This window comes from Myodes glareolus, chromosome 8 (genome assembly GCF_982192425.1).
Source record: "Myodes glareolus chromosome 8, mMyoGla1.1, whole genome shotgun sequence".
Taxonomy (NCBI): Eukaryota; Metazoa; Chordata; class Mammalia; order Rodentia; family Cricetidae; genus Myodes; species Myodes glareolus.
The window spans coordinates 12,909,600-12,935,883 of record NC_142033.1 but is presented as its reverse complement, the minus strand read 5'-3'; the positions used below and the strand labels follow the sequence as shown (position 1 = coordinate 12,935,883).

Below are 26,284 nucleotides of genomic sequence, written 5' to 3'. Positions count from 1 at the left end.
ACCTGTTTACACTTCCTTCTCCACACTCTTGACCGCTGTGGATCTTTGCACTGTCTGCACAGTTTTGTCTCTTCCAGAGTGTCACGGGGGGATGGACCCTGTAAAGTGCATTCAAGGTGTCTCCATGGCTTGACTGCTTATCTGTTTTTAGCCTTGAGTAGAATTCCAGTATATGATGTGCCACCGTCCACCGTTCATCCACCTCCTGAGGGGCCTCGTGGATGTTTTCATGTTTCAACAGTTATAAAGAAAACTGCAAACATCCATGTGTAGTTTTTAGTGAGTCCATAGATTCCACATTATTGGGACAAACTCCAGGAAGTGCAATTCCTAGATTATATAATTAGAGTATATTTACCTTTGTAAGAAGAATCACCTAAATCATCTTCCACATGACTGGACCACTTTTTATTCTTACCAGCAATCTGTCCCATGTGGTCAAGTGTGTTGTTAATAACTCTATGACCCTGGCCATTTGTTTCAAGTTTTCAAACCTGACAACAGGACCACCCACAGGGATCAGTGGGTAAAGGTACCCGTCACTAAGCCTACCGTCTGAGCTTACATGTCATTACACACACACACCCCATCTAAGCTCATGTGCCATTGCACACATGGAAGCATACATGCACACACAGCATTTGAGCTCACATGCCATTGCACACACTCAAGCATGCACATACACATGCACATACACACCATTTGAGAATACATACTATTGCACACACATATACGCATACTCACAGATATGCACGCATAGGCCCACACATAAATAAATGTAAAAATAAAAATTAAGAGTTCATAAATAGTATTATAGAGCACTACTACATCAATATTTGGAACTATATTATGTCTAAGATTACATATGAGAACTGACTATAACTATGCTCCGTTGTGATTCCTGATTCAACCCTGCACAGAGGTAGAGTAACATCGGGGCTGGATTTACTGTCCACTAACGTGGTTCGGGGGTAAATTTCTGTCTCACTCAACTCGTCTACGCTTGTTTCCTCTTCCATACATTCTTTATGTTTTGTTTGTTGCTGTTGGTGGCAGTGGTGTTACCGTTGCTGACAGCGGTCGTGGTGTGTGCATGTATGTGTGTGCTATGTTTGTTGTGTGTCTGAGCATGCAGACACCAGAGCAGTATGTCTTTCGACGTTGCTTTTTGTCTTATTCCCTCAGCACAGTCTCCCTCAGAACCAGAAGTTTAGCATTTTAGGTAGGCCAACTGGCTGGCCAGCTCCCAGAATCTTCACAAAACACAAAACCAAACTTTAAGTGGGTGCTGGGTATTCAAACTCAGGACCTTGGGCTTGTATTGCAAACTTTTTTTTTTTAACCCCAAGTCATTTCCCTAGGACCCTCTTCTGCAAACTCTATTGAAAGTAGGTAAAAGAATGAATGTAATTCCTTATCTTCAAAGTCGATAACCGGCAGTTTTCCCTTCTACCTTCTCCCACACACACAGTTGCTCCTGACTTCCCAGTGTTAAGTGCGTGGTTTAGGGCAAGGGTTCTCAACCTGTGGGCTGAGACTTCCCATGGGAATCAAACACCCTTTCACAGGGGTTACCTAAGACCATCGGAAAACACACATTTTTACGATTCATAACGTTAGCAAAATTACAGTTAGGAAGTAGCAACGAAAATAATCTTATGGTTGGGGGTCATCACGACATGAGGAGTTGTATTAAAGGGCTACAGCGTTAGGAAGGTTGAGAAGCACTGCTTTAGGGTTTCTATTGCGGGGATGAAGTACCAAAACCAAAAACAACTTGAGGGGTCTATTTCAGTGAACACTTGCACAGCACACTCCATACCCCGAAGGGAAGGAAGCCAGAGGGCGGGAACCTTGAAGCAGGAACTAGTGGCGAGTCCAGGAAGGAACGCTGATTCCTGTCTTGCCTGCCAGGACTTCTCAGTCTTACAAGCATCCAGGAGCACCAGCCTAGAGGTAGCACCACCCACAATGGACTGGACCCTCCCACCTCAGTCACTGATTAAGAAAAAGGCTTGCCTACAGCCCCATCTTATGGAGATTCCCTCCTCCCAGATGACTGTGGCTTGTGTCGAGTTGATAAGATTGACCATTATATTGGAATTTTAATTTTTATTTCCCTTGACTTAGTGAGGTTTCCAACGCCTTTAGAATACCACGGTGCCTCCCCAGCTCTGATCCTCCCCCGGGAGTCAACAGGCCTACCGTGGGGACTCCCCAGATTCCTGCGCTCCAACCTAGCTCCTAGCTCCGCTGTTCTTTCAGTGTGACTTGACCTCCTTGCCCTTTTAGTTCCTTACATGTAAAATGGGGATTAGAGTATAAAAACAGTCTCTACCTTGTAGCATGGCTATTATGCAGGATTTAGAACGGTGCCTGCCCCGAAGTACCCGCTAGGTAAGTGTTACTTATAGTACCTGTGAGGTACTCCAAATTCACGATGTCTAGAAACAAGCCAAACACTGAAGAAATAGATGGGGGGTGGGGGCAGAGGAAAGGTTTGAGTACAGGGGATAGGGTGGCTGGGTCAAGGCACAGCTCCCAGTGACTCTTTCTGGCGGGGCCTGGGCGGTCACTGGGTGGAGGCAGGAGGAGGGGTTGAGGAAGGGCGCAGTCGCGGTCTGGTCGTCGTCCAGACCAGCCCGGAGCGACAGCCGATCGCACACCTTCCCGCAGCTTCTCCCTCGGGTTCGCGGCCGCTGCACCTAGGGGTAAGTTTCCCACGCCCGCCTTGCTGCGCCCACAGGGCAGCAAATCCCAGTCTCTTCCGTCCGCGACGTCCGCGAGCGCAGCTAAATCCCCGCACTGTTCCCTCCCTGTCTCTCCCCCAACCAAGCCCACTTCCCTTCCCCTTCGGTCGGAATGGAGGAGACTGAACCGGGGCAGCAATGCTGGAGGAAGTTACTAAACTCAGGGTCTTGGCGACCCGAGCTCACATCCAGGGGATCCAGAAATGCCGGGCCTTTCATTCCTAAAGGTCTTGGAAACATTTGAAAGAAGGGGAAGGGGAGGGTCTCGGAGCCTCTGCTCGGCGTTCTGTGTTGTTGAGAACTTTATCCCCACCCTTCCTATGAGCTCATTTTCCCCCTCACATGTGCAGTTTATATTACTTTTATATTTTTAGAGGTAGGAGAAAGGTGAATTAGGGTATCGGACATGGAGAGTTGGGGAAATTCGGTTTTCTCTGAAAAGAAACTGTTTTCTGAGTGTACAGCATTCTTCCTCTAGACATGAATCACTCCCCTGGCGCTTGACTCAGCAGGTGAGGCATCCAGGTAGATTACAAATGACCATATATAGAAGTTCTGGGTCCCTGGAGCCCCTCTGCTGATAAAAAGTTGAGCAAGGGACAAAATTCTTCTCCAGGAGGCGTGTTCAAGAGAAGGGTTTCTGTCCCGGAAGAAACTTCAGCTTCTACTCCTCACAAATATCATAAGAAATAGACTAAAAGGCTATTCTGTGAAGAATTGTTATTGGCTTTCCTGAAGGTGGAAGTTTTCAGATTGCCCAGAAAGGTAATTTTAAACTGTAAGGAAAGTTAGACCCCTGTTTGTGTTGAGAAATCTGTAGACCTAAGAGCAGGAGGAAGTATGAGGAAATTATGTAGCCACGATTCGCTTTCAGGAAGGATGTGTTTAAAGTTCTCTTGTTAGATCATTTGGCCTCCACTGTGGAGTAATTCTTTACTTTTTAAACGCTTAGAGAGTGGTTTAGTAATACTTCTTAGTAATTTACAGATTATATTGGATCAATAAGCACTCGGCATCAGTTAGGGCAGAGACTGCAGGGCATGGGATTACCGTCCATTTCTTTGGAATCTGGGTGCCTGGGCTCAGTAGGACCCACCCAACAGCTGTGTGGCGGGAATTTTGTCAGAACTGTCTGTACCCCAGCGTCTTCCTAGGCAAAGCAGAGATGTTCCTAATAGTAATGCCTCCCTAACTCACTTGGATATGCTGAGGCTTACGTTTAAATCACTGAATGCATTTTCCCCCATATACACCAGGGGATAAACATCACACAAATCTAGCTTTGTGGATCACATTCCAATATTTTTCCTATTACCTGGCACATAGTAAAACAAAAATGCTGGCTGGCTTCATAATGTATCTTTTTTCAGTACCAGCATCAATCTTCTTGTCTCTCTGTTTTACAGATGAGGAAATTCTGACTCAAACTATGTTCACTTTAAGAAATGTGTTAGTTTCTTCTCAGTGTGACAAAAATACCCAAAAAGAAACAATTTAACTGGAGGAAAGGTGTCTTTTAGCTCATGGTTTTAGAAGTTTTAGTTCAGTTCTGGTTATCTGGCTCCATTGCTCTTAGATGAGTTAGGACAAACTGGCAACAGGGGTCAGTGGTAGAGGAGGAGGCCCACCTTGTGGCAGCCAAAAAGCAGAGAGCAGGAGAAGGTGGAACCAGGGGCAAAGAGACCTGTAAGGCACACTGTCATGGACCACCTCTCTTAGGGAGTCTTACCCTTTAAGTTTCCATCATTTCCCAGATGCCCATTAAATTATGAAATCAACAATGGGTTGGTCTGCTGCCAAGGTTAGAGGGACCAATCATGATCCAGATGCTCATGAAACTTCCCATCTCTGAACATTGTTGCGTTCAAAACCAAAATAGAAATTCCTGTTCTATATGACAACAAGAAGTAATCTTCTATTATACCCACTGCATACTATATGGAGGGGGGTCTAATCAGAGAGCTGACTGCTTAAGGTAGAGAGAACGGGCAAAATCAGGGGCTATTTCCAGGAGCTATTAATATGATTTCCTGTTGAACTTTGCCCTTAAGCTGCCATTGAATTTTTAGAATATTTTGTTGCCAGGATGGGTGGGAGCAGGTCGTATTTCTAAATCAATCCTGGAGACACACCAGAAGGCCTGAGTAATGTCTACTATGGCTAGTGTGCCTGGGTCCAAGGAAGAGGCCTTTTTCACATCTGTGCCTACTTGGGACTCGCCTGACTTCCTCAAAGACAGGAGATGGATATTTTTAGAAGGCTGCATAGGCTTGGACTTTGGAAAATGTTCAGACCAGTTGGGATTATCTTTGTTTGGGATGAGAAACAACTTCCTGAGTGTTTGTTTATTCTTTTCTTTTTCCTTGCTGTGATATCGCTCTGTCCAGGTTAAAAGAAATCAGGAATAGACACATTTCTCCTGGTTTTACTGCTATCATTTTGAGATGTGATGTCCTTGTGTAGATCAGGTGACCAGGTGACCCTTCTGTCCCAGCTTCTCCTAAGCTCAGACTACAGACATGGATACTGCTCTGACAACTAGGTTTAAGTAAGTAAAAATAGGCTCCAGAAAGTATTCCTAGATTATGTGGAAGTGGAGAGCTACATTTTTCTTGTCTTAGAGCCCTCAAAGGTCCAGGTCCAACCCATCCCCCTTGTGATGCTGTGAGGCCAAGGGAATGGGTGGTGAGAGAAAGACACCAGACCTTCTCCCTTTGACCACACTACTGAAATGGTGGTCTTCAAAGACTTAAAATTTCCCTAGAAGTTTCATGCTGGGGGAAGGAAGGGGAAGTCAGACAACTTGTCTCCCAGGAAGAGATTTTACAAAGTTTTGACAACTTATGGGACAAACTGGAGCCACAACAGTAATGACAGGCCCCTGCCTTGATCAGATAGCGCTGCTTGACTGAGCATGTCTCCTGCCCACTCCCCATGTCAGTTGTCTGAGGGCAAACATGGGGGTTCATGCCTCCTGTCCACTCCCATGTCAGTAGTCTGAGGGCAAACATGGGGGTTCATGCCCTCTTTGTTTTTCTTCCAAATAGGCCACTCTGAGTAAATCTACTTTCTATACTTTTCATTATTACTTGTCTGTTTCTAATTGGTATACTGAGGACAGGTGGCCAGACCTGAGGGACTCTTGCCAATACTTTGAATTTGGGGAGTGCCTAGTTAAATGCTTGCCCAGGGAGTGGGCTTCCTGAGCTCAGATTCACACCCTCTTCCAGAGAAGTTTCTCATTAACTGCTGACATCTGCTTTCTGGATTTTAAGTCTGGAAATGTTGTTCTGCGTCACAGTACAGTTTGCTTCTTTTATAGGTTCCTGTGATTTCGGCTTGACCACAGGTGGACTATTATGGCATCTATCTGGGTGAGTGAAAAGAGCTAAGCCTCCACAACACAGTAACTTACGTGAGTCACAGAAAATCAGACTACCCGGAAGAACAGTTGAAAGTTGATTAACTGTAATATCTATGACCAAAAGCTACAGAATATCTAAAAATAATAAATCATAAAAGAGTATATTATAAGCCAGTATGGTAGCATATATCTGCAATTCTAGAACTCAGAAAGTTACGACAGGGGGATGTCAAGTTTGAGAATGGACTGAGATATTTAGGGAGAATTTATCTAAAAAGGACTAGTAGCGAATGATGTATTAGAGGGGCTGGAGTCATGTTTCAATAGCACACTTGCATGCAGAGAACCAAGTTTCAGTTCCCAGAATCCACATCAGGCTGCGTCCAATCACCTGTAGCTTCGGCCTCATGGGATCCAATACCCCAGCCTCTGAGGACACCTGTGCTTATGTGCATACAACCCCTCCACACACACCCCTCTGTATGCATGGACACACACACACACACACACACAAGTTAGGAGTTTTTAAAGGTATTATAGAGTCCCGTACTTGGCAAAGAGGCCTTAACGGAGAATAAATTTAGTGCCTAACTTGGCATACATGAGGATAAAGATGACATTTACTACCAGACAAGGGAAGGTAGTTTCTTCCAATAGTAAAATTAGGGAAACTTCCAGCTCCTTGGGGGAAAAGTAAATCTATACTCCATCTCTTTTCATATGTTAAAATAAAATTTAGATGCGTAAAATATAGAAATGAGCTGGTTAGTAAAGTATTTGTGCTGGCAAGCCCCAGGTCCTGTGAGAAACCCTGTCTCAAAAAATAAGGGGAGTAGCTCCTTAGGAATGACAGCAGATGCTCTGTGGCCTCTGTATGTACCTGCACACACATGTACCTACCCAGCCCTGCGCATGTACTCACACCTGCACACATGTGCGCACACACACACTAAACAAACAAACAAATACATGCATATAAACAAAGACAATAAGATTCAAGTGAATCTTCTAGAATTAATTTGGGATGGGGAAAGCAATTGCAACCAGAAGCCTAAAGCAAAAGTCTAAAAAACATTTATCTGTTTATGTATAAATTTGTAATTGTGGCAGCAGCATAGTAGAGCCAGAAGAAAACCTCCAGGAGAGACATTTGCAGAACATCAGGCAGGTTATTTATTTATGTGACACACAAATGACTTGAATAAAGCCATTCTAAAGAATGAGCTCAGGGGGAAACTGTATACACAAAGTAGCAGTTGAAAAGAATTACAAGTCTCCAGTACACATGTATACAGAACCTTGCAGAACTGAAGAACCACTTAGCATAACAAGGAACTATTTTCTACTTAAGAACTAGGTAACTGGGGAAAAAAAATAGATGACAAAGTTGTGTACTCAACAGGAACTCTCAGAATGTTCTTAGGAGTCTGTGTCACACTTTTGGATAGTGTTTGAGTCAATATCTGTCCTTCCTAAATGTTAGTGTCCTTGTCCCAGTAATTCGACTTCTCATTATATATCATAAATGTGAATAAGGTTGAAAAATGTGGGCAAAAGCTTATTTGTCTGTATTATTGAAAATATGTAGACAGTGTAAACGAACATCCAATAGGTACAATTTTTAATTTGCAGACATTTTAAATGCAATCATTCAAAAGGGATGTGGAGGAAATATTAAGCTCTATGGAATGACATTAGTAGCTGGACCAAAAATGTGTTACTCGATGAAAAATTCAAGTTACAGGAGTAGTAGATACAGTGGCTCTGTAGTAGATACAGTACAAAAGAAAGGACATGACAGAGATCCACACGGACAGAGCTGCTGACAACTCCCTGGGTGGCATCTGGGGCAGCTGGTTCGTTCCATTGTGCCCCCACTCTACTCTTGTACCTTTAAGCCACGAACACACATTTTTATGAGTATGTGAAGTTGAAAGAAAAGCATGCAGAGGTATGGCATGCTCTTGGCAGGGCCAGTGCAGGGGCAAATGTGCTGTGTCCTGGCCAAGAAGCTAGCCTTACCCATCCTATCCCTGAAAACCCTTCTGACTTTATGCATCTCTAACAAAGCCAGGGTCAGGTGAGAAGAGGCTTCTCAAAAATGCTCACCCTGGTCCACTAGGAAATTGACACAGAGCTGGCTGACACATTCAATGCGCTGAGAGAGATTTTGGTTGAGTGTGAGATATGAGGCATTTCGAGAGACTGTGTCGTCAGTCCTACAAGTGACTATAAGCTGAGACTGTGAACCACATAGCTGGCGATGTCCCTCCGTGGTAGAGCGTTCACATAGCACACACTAAGATTCTAGGTTCCAACCTCGGGATTGCATAAAAAATGCGGGATGTTTGCTGCATGTGGTCACACCAAACTTATAATCTCAGCACTTGGGAGGTTGGTCAGGAGTTCAAGGTCATTCTCTGCTGCACAGAAAGTTCAAGACATATCAGCGAATCAATCCCACACCAGTTATGTTTTAAGGGGTTATTTATTTTGGGGGTAAAACTTACATACACCATAAACCGTCAGGAAGGGAGCCTAGTCGCTGGAGCAGGAGTCGGGAGCAGGAACCGGGACCAAGCATCGGAACCAAGTGCCGGAACCAAGAGGGCCTGATCCGGATCTGCTTCTCTTTTTAAAAGAGAAATATACCACACCCCAGTGGGCTGGTATTTCAGCAGCTATTGGCTGACGGAGCGGAAGTCGCTCCCCGCTGCACTGTGGGCTGCTATTTCAGCGACTATTGGTTGAGGCAGCGGAAGTTACTCCCACAACAAAGACAGCGTGGGGTTCTTCAGTGCCACTTCCATCAGACAGACAGACAGACAGACACACACACACCTACCTGCCAAATCTTTTTCATTAACCTCACAGTTCTATCGGCAATATGAGCTGACTTTAATGGTGGTTCATTTTTCAATAGCTAAGAGGTAAAAGCATCCCCCTCTCAATGAGCGGGGAGAGGATATACAATGTGTTCTATAGGCAGAGTAGAGAGAGCGTTAGCCAGCCCTGAAATGGAAGGGATCTTAAAAGGGGCCGAAGCGTGAGCATGCTCAGCTAGTAAAATAAGGCAGTCATGAAAAGATAAACATTGTATAATTCCTCTTATGTACGGTATCTAAAGAAATACACAGAGAACTGTGGTTGCCAGGAGCACGGGAGGGCAAGAGGACATTATTGTTAAGCCAGTATAGAATTTGTGTTCTGCAAAATCTGGACTTGCTTCAGAACACTATGAATATGAATATTCTCACTACTACTGAACCATGTATTTTAGAAGGGTTAAAATTTACCAAAAGTTCATATTTACCGGTATAATATTATATTACAGGAATAATATTCTTATGTGCATGTTTTCACATGTATGCACATGTATGTAAGTGCTTGTGAACATGTGACCATGTATGTAAAGACTGTAATCGAGTGTAGAGTAAAGAAACCATGGATATGGCCACTCTATGATTAGGAGGAAGGTTTTTTTGTTGTTGTTGTTTTGTTTTCTTTTTTTTTAATTGATTTTATTGAGCTTTACATTTTTCTCTGCTCCCCTCCTTTTCTCTCCCCTCCCCTTCAACCCTCTCCCATGGTCCCCATGCACCCAATTTACTCAGAAGATCTTGTCTTTTTCTAATTCCCATATAAATTAGATCCATGCATGTCTCTCTTAGCATCCTCATTGTTGTCTGGGATTGTGATTTGTAGGTTGGTTTTCTTTGCTTTATGTTAAAAGTCACTTATGCGTGAGTACATATGATAATTGTCTTTCTGGGTCTGGGTTACCTCACTCAGTATGATGTTATTTAGGTTCATCCATTTGCCTGCAAGTTTCAAGATGTCATTAATTTTTTCTACTGTGCAGTACTCCATTGTGTAAATGTATTGCATTTTTCTTATTCATTCTTCAGTCAAGTGGCATTTAGATTGTTTCCAGGTTCTGGCTATGACAAACAGTGCTGCTTTGAACATAGTTGAGCACATGTCCTTGTGGTACTATTGAGCATCCTTTGTGTATATACCCAAAAGTGGTATTGCTGGGTCTTGAGGAAGGTTGTTTCCTAATTTTCTAAGAAATTGCCGTACTGATATCCAAAGGGCCATACCAGCTTGCATTCCCACCAGCAATGCAGGAGTGTTCCCTTTACCCCACATCCTCTCCAGCATAAGTTGTCATCAGTGTTTTTGATCTTGGCCATTCTTACAGGTGTAAGATGGAATCTCGGAGTTGTTTTGATTTACATTTTTCTGATGACTAAGGATGTTGAACATTTCCTTAAGTGTCTTTCAGTCATTTTAGATTCCTCTGCTGAGAGTTCTCTGTTTAGGTGTGTACTCCATTTTTTTTATTGGATTGTTTGTTCTTTTGGTGATCAATTTCTTGAGTTCTTTGTATATTTTGGAGGTCAGCCCTCTGTTTGATGTGGGGTTAGTGAAGATCTTTTCCCATTCTGTAGGCTTCCCTTTTGTATTTGTATTGTTGACCGTGTCCTTTGCGTGTGTGTGCATGTGAGAGAGAGTGCATGGGCACACACACATACTTCTACTTTTAAAGTAAAGTTTGTTACCTGTTGCTGCCTGTTGTGTCTGGGATTTCTCCCTGTCTTTTAAATTCTCTCATCTGTGGAGAACACGATCGAGACTTCTAAACAGACAAGATTGTTCACTCTCTCCATATCTATTCAATAGAGTTCTACAACAAAAGGAGATCAAGGGGATACAAATTGGAAAAGAAGAAGTCAAACTCTCACTATTTGCCGATGATATGATAGTTTACATAAGCAAGCCCAAAAATTCTACCAAGGAACTTCTACAACTCATAAACACTTTCAGTAATGTAGCAGGATACAAGATTAACTAAAAAAAAAAAATTTAGTAGCCCTCCTTTACACAGATGATAAATGGGCTGAGAAAGAAATCAGAGAAACATCACCCTTCACAATAGCCACAAATAGCATAAAATATCTCGGAGTAACTCTAACCAAACAAGTGGAAGACCTGTATGACAAGAACTTTAAATCTCTGAAGAAAGAAATTGAAGAAGACACCAGAAAGTGGAAAGATCTCCCATGCTCTTGGGTAGGCAGAATCAACATAGTAAAAATGGCGACCTTACCGAAAGCAATCTACAGATTCAATGCAATGCATACTAGAGCTGAGGATCGGAACCCAGGCCTTCGTGCTCACAAAGCAAGCACTTCACTGACTAAGCTACCTCCCAGCCCTCTGGGTTTATAGTCTTTCCAGAAAGTTCTGTTATGACATAGATTTGCACCCTACTCACATATGGACCAGCCCTGTGGCACTGGGTTGCTGCAAGGAAAAAATAATCTTTATTGCATGGTTGATTGACAAGGACCCTGGGAGCTAAGCACAGAGCTGCCTCCACTTCGCTGTCGCAGGGGGCCTCTTAGGAAGGAGAGGGAGGCAACTGCTCTGCAGTTGGATGGTGCAGCAGGGAGTCATGTGCGGCACAAGCAGAAATGGGCATCACACCGCTTCCTGAGTCACTGTTCTCTAGGGGAGTTGTCCTGTGCTGTGCTGGGAGCTTGGGGATTTTGAGCTTGTGACGTCAAAAGGTCATTGGCTGGACAACCTCGCTTCTGCACATACCATTTTTATAAAGCTCGTTCCAAGCTGTTCTCGAGAGGATTCCGGATGCATTACGTGAAAGACAACTTAAGAACTTTGTTATTTACAGAGTCTGTGTCCAAGGCTGCAGCTGTGTTCATTCTCAGTGGGATTTCTTTTCCTCCTGGCACACAAAAGTAAATACCCACCCAAGTACAAATGTGATCGGTCCCACAATTCCTGCACACTCCTAGGTCAGTTTGAGGTTACTGGTGTCTGGTTAGTTTATTGTAATTAGCTCAGGATTAAAAGAGAAACTTAGGAAGGTATGGGAAAGGCAAGGAGCCTCCCATTCTGGTTGGAGTCTTCGCCAGCCCAAAGTCACAAATTCCAGCACAATTGATGATGTTTGCTGTGAAGGTTGCCTATACTGAGACACCTTCCTTTTTCCGGGAGCTATTTTAAATAAGAATGTTGAAATAACAGTGAGCTATGCTTTTAAGAACTAAGTATATGCCCTTCGAGTCTTTCCTAGATGAGAACTCAGTTTTCTGGGAATCTCAAAAACAAGACTGTGTACTTGGTTTGCAGTAGAAAGTCCTTACCTTACGTACGCAGCCTGTATGACTCATGGTTTATCTCATTGGCTGAAATCCTATTTAATAGCTCGGTTACCAGAAAGAAAAGAATGATCAACTCTTGAGATGCAAAGACTGTCCATGTAAAAGACCCCTTCACATTTGAATATGAGCTATTCTTTTTAAACACACCTTTTCCTCCTTAACGCCCATGTTTAAGCCAGGTTTCATGCCAGCTCATCGCCAAATTCTGTTCTGAGGTGCAGTCAGGAGTCCAGCTTCACCTGAGGTCTCTGGAAAGAACTCCTTAGCTCGTGTCTCTGGGTCCTGCCCTTATGGCCTCAAGCAGAAGAAGGTCAAAGAAGAAGTTCTCAGGCACTTTTTGGTACATTCCTCTGAGAAAGGAATGACTGGTTTCTCCGCTCTCTAGCGAAAGGTGCTGAAACTCTGCCACTGTTTTGGATAAATATTCTGTCTCTGTGGCCTCCGTACGTCTTCTGTGCTGAAGTTTTAAGTCTTTGCTTATGCTCGCTCTGACCCCTGTCTAAGGGCCTGATATCTTATCGGTTTGTACTTCTGGACCTCAGAGTTCCTTGTTGTATGTTGCTTCAAAAGTAGAACAGCTTATAACATAACATTTTAAAAATAACTATTTTGTTTTCGTTTGTGTATACGTGCCCGTGTCTCTGTGTGTATGTACACACATGTGTGCAGGTACCTAGGGAAGCCACAGATATTTGATCACCTGAAGCTGGGATTACAGATGGTTGTGGGTGCAAGGAACCATGGAGCCATCTCTTCAGCTCCAGTGTTGTAACTTCCTGCAGTAACAGGGCCTGGGAGATGGCTCCGTGGCTAAGTACACTGGCTGCTCTTCTAGAGGACCTGGATTCAATTCCCGGCACCCACATGGTGGGTCCTAACTGCCTCCAGTGCATTTTTCTGGCTCTGCAGGCTCCAGACATGCTCATGGTGCACAGACATGTATGCAGGTGAAACACCCACGCACGTAAAATAAAAAACAGCTATTTAAAAAGACATAGTGTGTGTGTGCCCCTCCCCCACTGGAGCGGAGCTTACTGCCCTGCTTGCATGTTAGCGTCTCCACAGACAGGGAAGCTCCCCTGAGCCTCAGTGGTCAGACTTTTAACTGGGCATAACTGATTAAATTATTAACTTGTTATTATAGTATTGCATTTAATATCTAGAGTCCTTTCTTTCCCAAGAGGTGGAACTGACTCCAATTCCAGCCCTCTAAATTAAGTTACATAGTCTTTCTGGTGGCCTACTCCCATCCTGCCATTGTCAAAGGACCAATGATGAGTCACCCAGGTCTCAGAGCAAAGGCATTCCTGCCACCCAGGAAATTCCAGGGGTTTTGAAACTCTTTGTCAAGTACCGGGACAAAGCCAAACTTATCCTCACTAACCCACCGTTGCAACTCGCGTCGGAGCTCTGAGTTTCCAAAACCACATCTGCTTTTCTTCCTTTCGTGAAATTATACTGGTACTGACACCAATGGCACCATCACAATGCTGATTAGAAGCTTTGATTGTGCAGTATATCTTGGATTAAATATTGTACAGTATATCTTTAATCAAGAGGGAAATGGGAAATAGGTGGATGTAATGAAGATTGGCAAAATGAAACATTCTGGAACACGGGATTCACGTAGAAGAAATGGAAATCTTCTTTGGTGCTGGAGATGTTTGTAGCTCAGTGATAAGAGTATTTGCTTGCCATTGTGTGTGTGTGTGTGTGTGTGTGTGTGTGTGTAGGGGGGATCTATAAGGCTGCAAACATTGAGGAATGCTACAGGCAGCAATCTGCAGAGAGGTCAAACTCACCCATGATCGTGTGTTCCTGGGGACAAGCAGAGTGCAGCTGCCCTTCCCCACCTAACTGTTCCCTTCCTTGCTGGGGACTTAGTTGATACAGTTTGACAGATGAGGACACCTGATCTCACGTTCCATGGTTCGCCCACAGGAAGGCTACCAGTGCCACGATCACCAGAAAGGTGCGGTGTGCTAAGATGAGAGTTTGTGGATGGTGACGGTGCTTTTGTGAGTAAGGGAATTTTGGAAGTGGTTTTAGCTCTGTAGAGGGAAGGCTGAGACCTTTAAGAAGAGGGAATAGCATAGGGAGCCAGAATGGAGCCCTGCAGATGGAGAGAAAGACCAGACCCAAAGAAGAGCTTCATTGGACAACATAGCTGCAAAGAGCATGAAGGAGTCCTGAAGGGAACGTGGTGTGGGAGAGAAGCTCGGAACTCCATACCACTTCTATCATCAAAGTCTTCTTGGGCTTGGGTCACAGCCACAAGGAGGGGAGAGATGGCAAGGCCACAGCAGGTGGAGAAGTAGAGGCTGCAGGAGGGTGTGGCCTGATTTGTGAACGAGAGGGACAGCCGGAGGGCCTGTGATCTAACGGTGCTCACGGTCTTTCTGGCATTTAGATGCGGTTGGGGTGGCATTTGAAGGGTTCAGAGAGCCGGGTTCCCCATTCCTCACTTGGGTGGAGACAACGCACCACTTTTTCTTTTCTGGTGTGTTTGCTATTCCTGACCTGCAGATTCACACCTGGGGTGGGAGATATGCCGGCATCCAAGAGTGGGTGCTGCACCTGCATCCAAGAGTGTGGTGTGCTGCATCTGCAACCAATAGTGCAGTGTGCTGTGCTCCTCCTCTGGCCTCCCTCTCTGGAATGGAATATCTGGTTTTGAAACTTGAGTGTCCCAAGTCAAGTGGGGGCCTCTTCTGTGGTGATGGTAACTTCCTGTCTGGTGTGTCTGTGTTAACCCTTCTTTTTTAGGTAAATATTAGCACTTAGACCATTGGGCCTCTGCAGGGAATTGTTAGAAAACTAGTTAGACCCGAATTTCATTTCTTTCTTTTTTTTTAAGGTTGGTGTTTGGGTAAACAAAACAAAATCCTGCTTTTCAGTCTGAGGGAGAAAGGAGGTCTCTGGGAATGACTGAAATGAGCACTTAAGAGCTGTTCCTCACACTCCCTGATTCAAGTCCAGGCATGGTGGAGAGTCCCTCTGTGACAATTAATCAAGATAAAACTGCAATTTGAGTGACCTATGGACCACCCGTGGTTAAACCTGGTAAATCAGAGGCAAAGGGGGAAGAATTAAATTCTATTAGCTTCCAGGACTGTCCACTGTCCACATAAGAAGATGTGACTTCATGCTACTGAAAGCCTATTACTGAGTAGATGCAGAATAGGGCCGGGGGTAGGGGGTGTTGAAGTCCTATGTATGTATTAATGCATTATATATTATTACATACCTATTACAATAGTAAGATTAATACCTGATTCTCACGTGAGGTAGAAGAGGGTAAGTCTGAAGGGCAGAAGGTTCTCAAGTCTGCCCCATCTGTTATCAGATCTTGGCTCCTTTCATTTTCCTCTCTCTGCATGATGATTAAGGGCCTCACCTGAACACTGGAGACTTGTTGAAATCATGTTGACAGTTGCTTTGGACAGGGTTGGAAAAGATGAAGCCTGCCTCTGTAGAATTTTGGCATCATTTGATAATTCTCAAAAGAAGCAAGGTCTAAGAAAGAAGACAAAAATATGTTTTATTGCATTTTGTGTGTATGTGAGTGTGTCTGTCTGTCTGTCTCTTTCTCTCTCTGTCTATCTATCAAGGCAAGTGTAAACGTCAGAGGACAACTTGCACGAACCGCTTCTCTCCTTCCGCATGTGGGTCCACAGGATCTAACTCAGGTGGTGAAGCTTGACCAGAATCAAGCTCTGATGATGATGTCAGAGAAAGAGACTGAAACAGCGTGGAGCCTGCGTTCTATTAAGGGAGACCAGCAGTAGACAGAGATCACATGCATAGTCTAGGAAGTCCATTGTCAGCGTCAGAGGAAAGCAAACATGGACATCAGAAGGGTGGTCTATGCTACTCTCTGCTCGGGTAGGTGAGCAGACGGTGACCAGGATGGAGGAGAGGGTAGGAAAGGGTCCCAGGGAAGACCCAGGCCGAGGAACCGCAGAGTGAAGCTCTACAGCCATACACAACCAAGAAACTTTCCACCAAGTGAGAAGGGGGACAAGACCAGGAGACTTGAGGAGGTGTCATAGTTACTTCTTGTGTGTGATGCTTCAGAACCGCCCCCCCCCCCCCCCAGGGACACACAAAGTCCCATAGTCTCCTGTCTTCTTAAGAACTGTTCATGGAGTGTTCTCCTCCGCACAAACATCACATTAATCCTCTCTCTCTCCTTCCCCCACCCCATGGTGTGTGTGTGTGTGTGTGTGTGTGTGTGTGCATGTGTACATATGTGTGTGCTGACACTTCAGATTGAACCCAGCCAGAGTCTCATACATGCTAGATAAGGCTCTTCCACTAGGTTAACAAGTACTCTTAAATTTCTAACAATTTATTAGGATCTTCACTTCCCAAACAAATTCATAAACAAGCCACAAAATGGAATATTTTACTGTGTCCATGTGGACATCAATGGCTTTGGCCATTCTTTCTCAAGAGACATTCTTCCCAGAATGTCCTAAATAGTCAGTGTACCTGGGTTCATTTACTTGTGGTTAGGTTCCCAACCCCATAGCTGACATGGATAGAGAGAGACGTCATCCCTACAATCTACAAATCCCGTAGAGTCAGGGCTGTGGTCTAAAGCCCTCATCCCCAGGGTGATGCACTGGGTCTTCTATGAGTGACTATGGGGTGAAAAAAGGGTCCTCATGACGGGAGCTTTTAAAGGGGGCCGAGAACAGTGTGTCAGTGTCTTCTGCCATATGAAGCTACGATGGGAAGGCGTCTCCTGTGCGGCAGAGTGTGGACTCTCACCAGAAAGCCTGTCTTAGGTACAGTTCCTATTGCTCTGATAAGACACCTGGATGAGAATTAACCTGAGGAGGAAGGGATGTATTTCATTTTACGTTTCTAGGTACCTGTACATCCCTTGAGTGACATCAGGGCAGAAACTCAAGTAAGACAAGAACCTGGAGGCAGGAACTGAAACAGAGCCATGAAGGGGTGCTGCTTACTAGATTGCCAAGCCTGCCTTCTGACGGCACTTGGGACTGCCATCTCAGAGGTGGCTCTGCTCAGAGTGAGCCAAGCCTTCCCACACCAGCCACCCATCAGAAAAATGCCACCACAGGCTCACCCACAGGCCAGTATGGCAGAAGGCGTTTTCTCAGTTGAGGATCCCGCTCCCAAAATGACATTTGGGTCAAACTGACATGAAACTGTCTGTCCAGCACAGAGGCTAAGGAAGGCAGTGGCTGGAGGGTCTTCATCAAAGGAGACATATACTTCTGAGGAGTCAGGCCTTCTTCATATCAAAATCCATGTTTCATAGAAAACATGATTCAAATATGTGTTTGTCCCCCTCTTCCTGGGTCTCTGAGCCCTGTTCATTTTTCTGCTCCTGTCCGTGTGTCTGAGCCCTCACAGTCCAGTGTTCAGGTTCTGAAACGCCCTGCTTCGTGGGCACCTGGGGAAATGGCTGTCTTCACAAGCGTAAGACTTGAAAGGATAAATGTTTCTCCCGTGAGTGAGCACAAAAATGAATTTAAACATCGTCTTCAGACCCCTTGGACACATTGCTGAGGAAGCCCTGATGTCAGCCATCCTTTTCTGGACATCCTTGAGGGCCACCAGTCCCACCTGCAGACAGAAGACGGTACTGCCTGTCTTCTGACTTCTGGCGTGAGGACACCTACTGCTGCAATGACGGCAGAGTCCTCTGTATGTCACACAGGACCAGAATCGTTACCAGTCCTTTTTCCCCCTGATATTTTACCTAATATATAGGCGTGTTCAGGCTGGTGTGCTAAAACATCACAGACTGGGTGGCTGCAGGCAAGAGAAGTACGTTGTCCCAATGCTGGAAGGGACAAGTCCAAAATCTAGGTGTCAGTATTGTAACTTTAAAAATACCGGCACCAAAAAGACGCCACGAGGCGGAGCTCAAGTGGAGGGGCTTTTTATTGGGGGAAAGAAATGGGAGAGAAGGGGAAGGGAGATTGGTCTCTGGGAACAGGAGCAGCAGAAGAGAAGGGAGAGAGAGACAGAGAGAGAAAGAGAGATGGGAGCTGGGCAGGCCCTTTTAAAAGGAAACGCAGTGAATGTGCACAGGAGGCGCTCTTAGTGGCTCCAGCTGAGGACGTATACCCCAAGGGCAGGCCACTGCAGATGCCTGGTTGCTGACAAGGATAGCCATCTTCCTTCTGAATCTTGTAGGGGAGTCTGGCCTTGCCTCTCTAGCTTCCTGTGGTTTGCTGCTGTAAAGAAAGGATGGAGGTCCTCATAAATTAATGGTGGGGACTGCCCCCTGATTGGAAAGCCAAACTAACACGACGAAAGTAAAAGGAAGTTGCTGAACATGCTTGTGTCATACATTCAAGGGAGAAATCTAGAACAGCAGGCAAGCAGTTCTCAGAGGAGGCTCTGAATTTTAGCGCATCTAGCATCTTCAATGATGACTGCATCTTAAGAAAAGTGATAAGACAGGAAAAGAAAGGATTTGGGTCTCTGCAGACAATAGTTTGGGGGATAGAAGGCAATGTAGACAAAGTCTAGTGAGAGTTACTGGATTGCATAACTTCCCCAGGTCCCAGCTCCAGGCTGACAAGGATCTCAAACCGCTTGAATGATTAACCTTTGTTCTCCAGAGGAGAGCGCCAGGCAGGGCACCTTTGTCTTTGACATCAATGTCCTTTGGGACAACCAAGAAGCTGGGCTGAGAGCTCAGTTATATCCCATACTTCTTGTCCTCCGTTCCCCCATCCTTCCTCTTTGGGGGAGGCGTGGGTCTGGTCTCTCATATTGGCTAACTTTGGCTGTTCCTTGGTTGGGGCCTGTGTAGTCTCCGCTTTCATTTCTATGTCCCATTTCCCTTGAATTGCCTCGGTCTTTGCAGAACTGTCTTTGTACAGAACGCAGGTCACATTGGGTCAGAGGCTATGCCTCTGCGCTTTATCTCAACCACTGACATTTGCAGTGGCCTTGCATCCGATCACCGTTGCCTTCTTCGGACTGCTGGCTAGGTCTTTGGCATAGGGAGAGTGCAGTCCAAGTCACACAGCCTGCCTCGTGTGACTATATTTTATTTCAGGGCCCCTTCTAGGACACTTCCTTTGGTTTTTAAAGACTGTTTCTTACTTAAAGAATTGAATAAAAAGCCTTGTACTTTCCAGGTTTGAGCAACTATTTTCGCTGTCTGCTCCATTTCCCCTGTACCATAAAGCTTCATGACCCGGGACAGCATCTTGACATTGAGGGATCATTTCTCCCTGGCTCTTGGAGAGCCCTTGCTTCCTAGAGTTTTCTCTGAGGCTTAATATTTGGATCTGGGTGTTCTGGGTCTTTATGAAGCGATGTGCGGTATGCCTGTGCCTCACCTTTAGAATATGCTTGCAGTAGCCGCCATTTTTGTTCTGGAGCATTGGGCTCTAAATATGGTTTCTGTCAACAGAGTTGGCACCCTGTGTGTCTCCTTTGTTCATCCTTTGAATATAAAGGTTCAATTTATTGCAAGCCTGGTCTTATTCCCTGAAGAAACAGGTACAGCTGTGTCCAGCGAGACAAGGACAGATTGGCCTGCCAAGGTAACAGCAGACGATGCCCTGGGGGCAATCTGGCCACGTCAGTGGCTTCAGGGCACCATGCTCTGTGGCTAGTGAAAGGATAGTTTTAGATGATCAAGGAAAATTCTACTGTAACAAGGTAGATTCAAGGAGGTTTCTAGTCTAGTCTAGAAACTTGAAGAAAATAATGAGATGAACTATTATCTTGTTGTGTGAACTTGGGCAAGGGTCTTAGCGTCTCTTTCATCAGCCAGGCATAGGATTCAAGTGTCTGCTCTATATGTTTAGCATGGGGATTGGAAATGTCCCTAACACAGTTCTAGGCACATAGCAGCTAACTGCCCTTATTATAAAGAATTCCTAATATTTTCTCACTTCATTCTTTTCAATACTTTACTTCTCAGTGGATTTCAGCAACATTTTTATTTTGAGACCATCTGAAGGTCAAGTTTGAGAAAAGGGAAGAAACTAAATATGCACAAGAAAGTAGATGAAACTCTGATCAAGCCTGATTTTAAAAATGGCTTTAGCCAGGTGTTCATGGGATGCTCCACATTAGCACTGACCACGTGAGGTACTAGGAAAATGACGAAAATAAGAATCAGCAAAGCCAGCAATCCAAATAGCTTTGGCTGTAAACACCGACATTCCTAAAGCAGCACTTATTATTAAATTCCTCAGCTTCCACACCCATCCAGAACTCAAGACTCACTTGCTGGCTTAATTCTACTTTGCCAGGCAACTGAGAATGAAGCAGAATGTTGTTTATGCCACTTGATCATCCATTAAAATCACCAGGGGGCCTTGTTTAGTCAGATGCTGAATCCTAACCAAGTGTGGACTCTGGGAGAGTGTCTACATCTCTGTAAATTCCAGGAGACTACCATGGAATTGGTCCAGGAACCCACTTTGAGAACCACTGAGATCGTGTTCCCTAACCCCCAGCCCAAGCAAAGTGCTGTAGAACAGGGCATTTGGACGTGGCTTTAAATCCAGGCACCTACCTTAAGCAAACCGTCCCTGTGAGGCTGAGCACTTCCATGTACTGTTGTTTGTAATTTATGTGTAGGTGTGCGTGTATGAGCATGTGGGTATGTGACATGAGTGTAAGTGTCTGTGGAGGCCAGTGACATTGGGTCCTCTGGAACCAGAGTTACGGATGCTGATGAGCCACCTGATTTGTGCCCTGCAAACTGAACTTGGGTCCTCCGGAAGAGCAAATGCTCTTAACTGCTGACTTATCCCTCCAGCTTCTTCTGTGTTAAATGGAAATCATTATATATACCTTATTAAGGTCACTGAAGAAATTTAACATGTTTGTGAGGTCTTTTGTTCATTATCTGGCACGTACTAATAAACAATATGAGTCTGGTTATTTATCTTACAATGAGTTTTTAGAAATCATCTGAATTTATATGTGGCCTGGATAACTAATTCTTAACAAGTAAGTCCTACAATACTGCTCACTTAAGTGACTAAAACACTTTGCAATACTTCACTAGAATTTTACTTCAGAACTCCCGTGTTCTGGGATCAGGCTTCAGCTCAGTGGTGATGCACTTGGTTGTCATGTATGAGGCCCTGGGGTTTGATTCCTGCACAGCAAAATGAATAACTAAATAAAAATCAGATTTTCATGTTTTTTTTTTTTTTTTTTTTTTTTTTTAGTTTTTCAAGTTGACAGATGTGTATGTATGTTGGGGAGCGGGAGGGAGAAGGAGAGGAGTCCTTCATTATATAACTTGTTCCTCCCCCATCTGACTCTCACTAGAAAGAGAGTTGCATGACAAGTTAGGAATTTTATCCTCCTCTGTTTTGTAGAGGGCAGTGCAGAGGTCACAGCGAGGGTGTAAATTCCAAAAAGTCTTTGTAATACATGAATATTGGGGATCTGGCCATAATGTTGTCTTCTTGTATTCAGAAGTAGCCATGCTGAGTATCTTCATGGCATAGGATCACACAAATAGAACTTCATAAGCAAGTAAAACCAGCACCTGGTTCCTCAAAATAAAATTCAGTCTATCTAAAGTAAGTCTGGGGCATGGTCACATGCATTTCAAAATGTCACCGTAGAGGTACAGAGACATATTTCAGGAAAAGGATGCCAAGCACGATTTAGAACAGAAAAGACTCCTTGCAAACGCAGATCTCTGGCTTAACTAGATGAGCGGATGGAAGCGAATTCTGCAGTCTCCTTAAATCCTGGTGCTGTCTGTGCAGAGATGATCATGCTTAGCATGTGTAAAATGCCAAGCATTGGGCACCTAAGCAGTCCTTCCAGAACATCCAACATCGGAGGTGGGCGGATAAGGGGAGCACCGGAGCTCAGTGGTACGAGTGGACTTTAATGAAATGAAGCCAATTGGCTCTGCCAATTTATAAAGTTTATTAAGCATTGAGGGAAGAAAATTGTCTGAAGATCATGCTAAAGTGACTGATTAGACCACTTTTATTGTCTTCTCGTTGTGCACATTCTAACTTGTTAGTTCAATTTTTTTTATTGGGGGTACTTTAAACAATGTCTGACAACATTGCAACAAATTGTTCCTTCTGACATATTGAGTCAGCAGGCTCTCATTGCTACTGTGCTGGTACATTAATTCTCCCTTCACTTTAGTGTGACAAGATAATGTCCTTTCAGGAAAATATTAGACACTTTAAAAGAGGGGAAAAGTGACCATATTAGTTCATAACAACACAGTCAATAACATTCAGTAGAAGGCTAGAAAGCCCTGTTTTAAGAGAAAACATTAAATGTTACTTCTATTAGCAGAGATTTTTATTTAAAAGGTCAGAATATGCTATATAAGTACTTGTTAACTTTGAATTTTCTCAACACCCTTTGCCTGTCATCTTGTTTCTCCAGCATAAAATAAATAAAAGAATATTTTAAATAAAAGAATATAAAATAAAAGAATATTTATTTTATCCTTTTAGCAATATGCTCTTTCCCAGTTTACTGTCATGTTTCTAATTTATGTGCTTAAAGTCAGTAATGTGATTATTTTTTTAAAATAATTCTTCTATTGAGGGGCACCTAGTTGTTTCCAGGTTCTGGCTATTACAAATAGTGCAGCTATGAACATAGTTGAACAAATGCTTTTGTAGTATGATAGGGCATCTCTTGGGTATATTCCCAAGAGTGGAATTGCTGGGTCCTGAGAGAGGTTGACTCCCAGTTTCCTGAGAAACCGCCACACTGATTTCCACAGCGGCTGTACAAGATTGCATTCCCACCAACAATGGATGAGTGTTCCCCTCACTCCACATCCTCTCCAGCATAGGCTATCATTGGTGTTTTGAGTTTAACTATTCTGACAGGTGTAAGATGGTATCTCAAAGCGGTTTTGATTTGCATTTCCCTGATCGCTAAGGAGGTTGAGCATGTCCTTAAGTGTCTTCTGGCCATTCGAAGTTCATCTGTTGTGAATTCTCTGTTCAGTTCAGTACCCCATTTTTTTAATTGGGTTAATTTTAATTAGAGATTTAGTGTCTAGTTTCTTGAGTTCTTTGTATATTTTGGAGATCAGACCTTTGTCTGATGAGGGGTTGGTGAAGATCTTCTCCCAGTCAGAAGGTAGCCTTTTTGTCTTACTGACAGTGTCCTTTGCTTTACAGAAGCTTCTCAGTTTCAGCAGGTCCCATTTATTCAGCCATCAAACTCATGGAAGTTGAACTGTCAACTATTAAATCACCCCTGGGTCAAGGAAGAAATAAAGAAAGAAATTAAAGTCTTCCTTGAATTTAATAAAAATAAAGACACAACATACTCAAAACTATGGGACACTATGAAAGCAGTGCTAAGAGGAAAGTTCATAGCACTAAGTGCCCAATTAAAGAAAACGGAGAAAGCACACATTGGAGACTTAACAGCACACTTGAAAGCTTTAGAAAAAAAAGAAACTGATTCACCCAGGAGGAGTAGAAGACTGGAAATAATCAAACTGAGGGCTGAAATCAACAGAATAGAAACACAGAAAATAATTCTATGTTATTCTTGAAGCTCCAGGATATCAGTGGAATTCTCAGGAAAAACACAATCCATGGCTCGCAATCACACATCTGTTAAACAGTGCACAAGAGCCGACAATCTTAATAGCATTTTCACTTACTAATCCTTTAGAGTAGCATTCCCCAAGGACAGTGGTCAACATTAATTAAACCACTCCAGAACCTCCCAACCACATCTGCTTCTGTGCGAGGTGTGATGAGGCACATACTGAGAATTATCTCTGGGAAGTAACAGTGGATGAAGACAATGGAAGTGTTCTTCTTGTTTGTATACAGGTACCTTAAAGCCTGTACTCCACAGGGTCATGGGTGTTGAAACAACTTGTTGCCCTAGAGAAGCAATGTTTCATGTGTGTAGCTTGTTATACAAAAGAAAGCAGGTGCTTGGTGGCTGTGGGGGGTTCTTCCTACATGTAGTAGAAGCCATGTTGCCTGTGTGTCCTAGGGAGGGAAAACTGTTGCACTGTGCCAGGAACACAAGAAACCAGGCTGCCACAGACACACACTAGAGTTGGAGAGGTGACTCAGTAGTTAAGAGCGTCTGCTGCTCTTTCAGAGGACCAGAAGCTTCTGCCATGGATCTCTAACAGCTTCAAAGGCATTTGCTCCAGGTACTTAAATTTGCAAACACAAAACCGCTGGGATCTTCCCCGAGCTGTGCCATTGCAGTATCTCTGAGCACGCTACCTCTGGGCTGGGTTCAGGTTTCCTGTTGACAAAGAGCAACTATTTAGTCACACACTGGGCCTCTGGGGACAGTGGCATTTTAAAAAACATAAACACTTCTAGATAATTGCAATAATGACCTCTTGAGATAGACATTGAGTCGAGTATATTTAAATGTAATATAAGTAAAGGTTTTGAACTGGTGAACTTTCCCTCTAGGTTGGACCCCGAGGAACCATAAGAGATTATCCAGGCTTTAGCCCGGCAGTGGATGCTGAAGCTATCCGGAAAGCAATCAAAGGAATCGGTGAGTGAAGTTTTGTAAGCCCTTTGTCTTACAGTGTTGAAGCAAGCCAGGAAAGTTCCCGTCTAAGAAGCCAGTTGGCCCCATTTGAATCCTGAATGAGAGAATTTGTCAGCGGACATGTTAAAGTGCGCAGTGATGAGAGGATCATGGACAGCGAGTTTTAGTAAAGAAAGCATTTGTAACGTTGACATAATTAAAATCGAACACCACCCCAGTGCCTTCCAACAGTTATCACCGCCATAACCACAAATCACTACAGACACAGTCCCTGGCCATTCTTCCTAGGTTTTATTTTACCCCATTACCTAGAGAAAATCATCTTCCTAAATTAGACTTTCTGCTTGTGGGCCTTGGGTACCACAGCTCCGTACGTATGTACGTACCGTCTTTTATACTTCCCACCAGGCAAACTGGAGAAGTGAGCTATACATTCCGTTGCCATTTGGTTTTATCTCTTAACATAATGTTTTTGAGATTTATTCGTGTTGATATGTTTAGCTCTAAGTCATTAATTTTAACTGCATAGTAGTCTATTGTATATTATATCATAAACTGGGAATGTTGATGAAACATTCAAATTGCCTATAATTCTTTTCTATTACGGCATGAAAGTCCTTGGTGAGTGTCCCTGCTTTAACTCCATTGTGCGCATTGGCTAGTATTTCTCCAGGACATGACAAGAGTTGTGATTTCTGGGTGGAAATTACCAGAATACTCACTTTTAAATTATCTAGAATTATTGCCAATTTATTCTCCAAAATGGTTATAAAGATTACTCTTGGGGCTGGCGATGTAGGTTAGAAATAAAGTTTTGTTAGACAAACTCAATGTCCTGAGTTCGGTCCCCAAAAACCACAGTCGAAGGAAAGAACTGACTCCATAAAACTGACTAATCTCCATATGCAGGTTGTGGTGTCCCCCCCATTGTGCACTCAGTAATAATTAATAATAATAATAATAATACATAGAACGCTTTTCACAATGCATGAGACTTTCTCTTGATCCATGTTCCTGACTGTTTAGCATAGGCTGCACAAGTACCATGCCGTTTTCCCACAGAATTCTCCCTCCCCACTCTTTAGATACTGGTAAAGCCAAGCATCAATTTTTCTTTTTGTTTACTCTGTCGTGTATGACTCCTTCACATAGCCCTTTGGCATCGCACTGTCTTCTCCAGGGGTGCCAAGTATCATGCCACGTAGTGGCACCGTCTTCTCCAGGGGTGCCAAGAGAGGCTTTGTTGTTTAGTGGTCACTGGTTTCTGTATACAACCTTTTCTAAATAAAATCTCCAGCCATGTAATAACCAAAACCAAAACATTTTATCCAGTTTTATATTTTAGCAAAAATCAAGCTTAGTAATATTTTTCCTAGGATTCATGCCTACTGTACCTGACATTGACAAAAGAACAGAGTAAGAACAAGCCAGGGATGAAGTCTAGCGTGAGGACACGCTGTGATGTGGAGAGGCAC

At 43.9% G+C, this 26,284-nt stretch overlaps 1 protein-coding gene across 1 annotated transcript in view; it reads left to right on the top strand.

Annotated features, from left to right (window-relative positions):
• Positions 1-2,569: 2,569 nt before the first annotated feature.
• The window catches only part of Anxa3 (annexin A3), a 55,917-nt gene continuing 32,202 nt past the window's right edge, over positions 2,570-26,284 (top strand). The window contains exons 1-3 of the mRNA XM_048426209.3: positions 2,570-2,711; positions 6,073-6,124; positions 24,725-24,812. Coding sequence (XP_048282166.3) covers positions 6,110-6,124; positions 24,725-24,812 — 103 coding nt within the window. The 5' untranslated portion in view covers positions 2,570-2,711; positions 6,073-6,109. The remainder of the gene's footprint in view (positions 2,712-6,072; positions 6,125-24,724; positions 24,813-26,284) is intronic.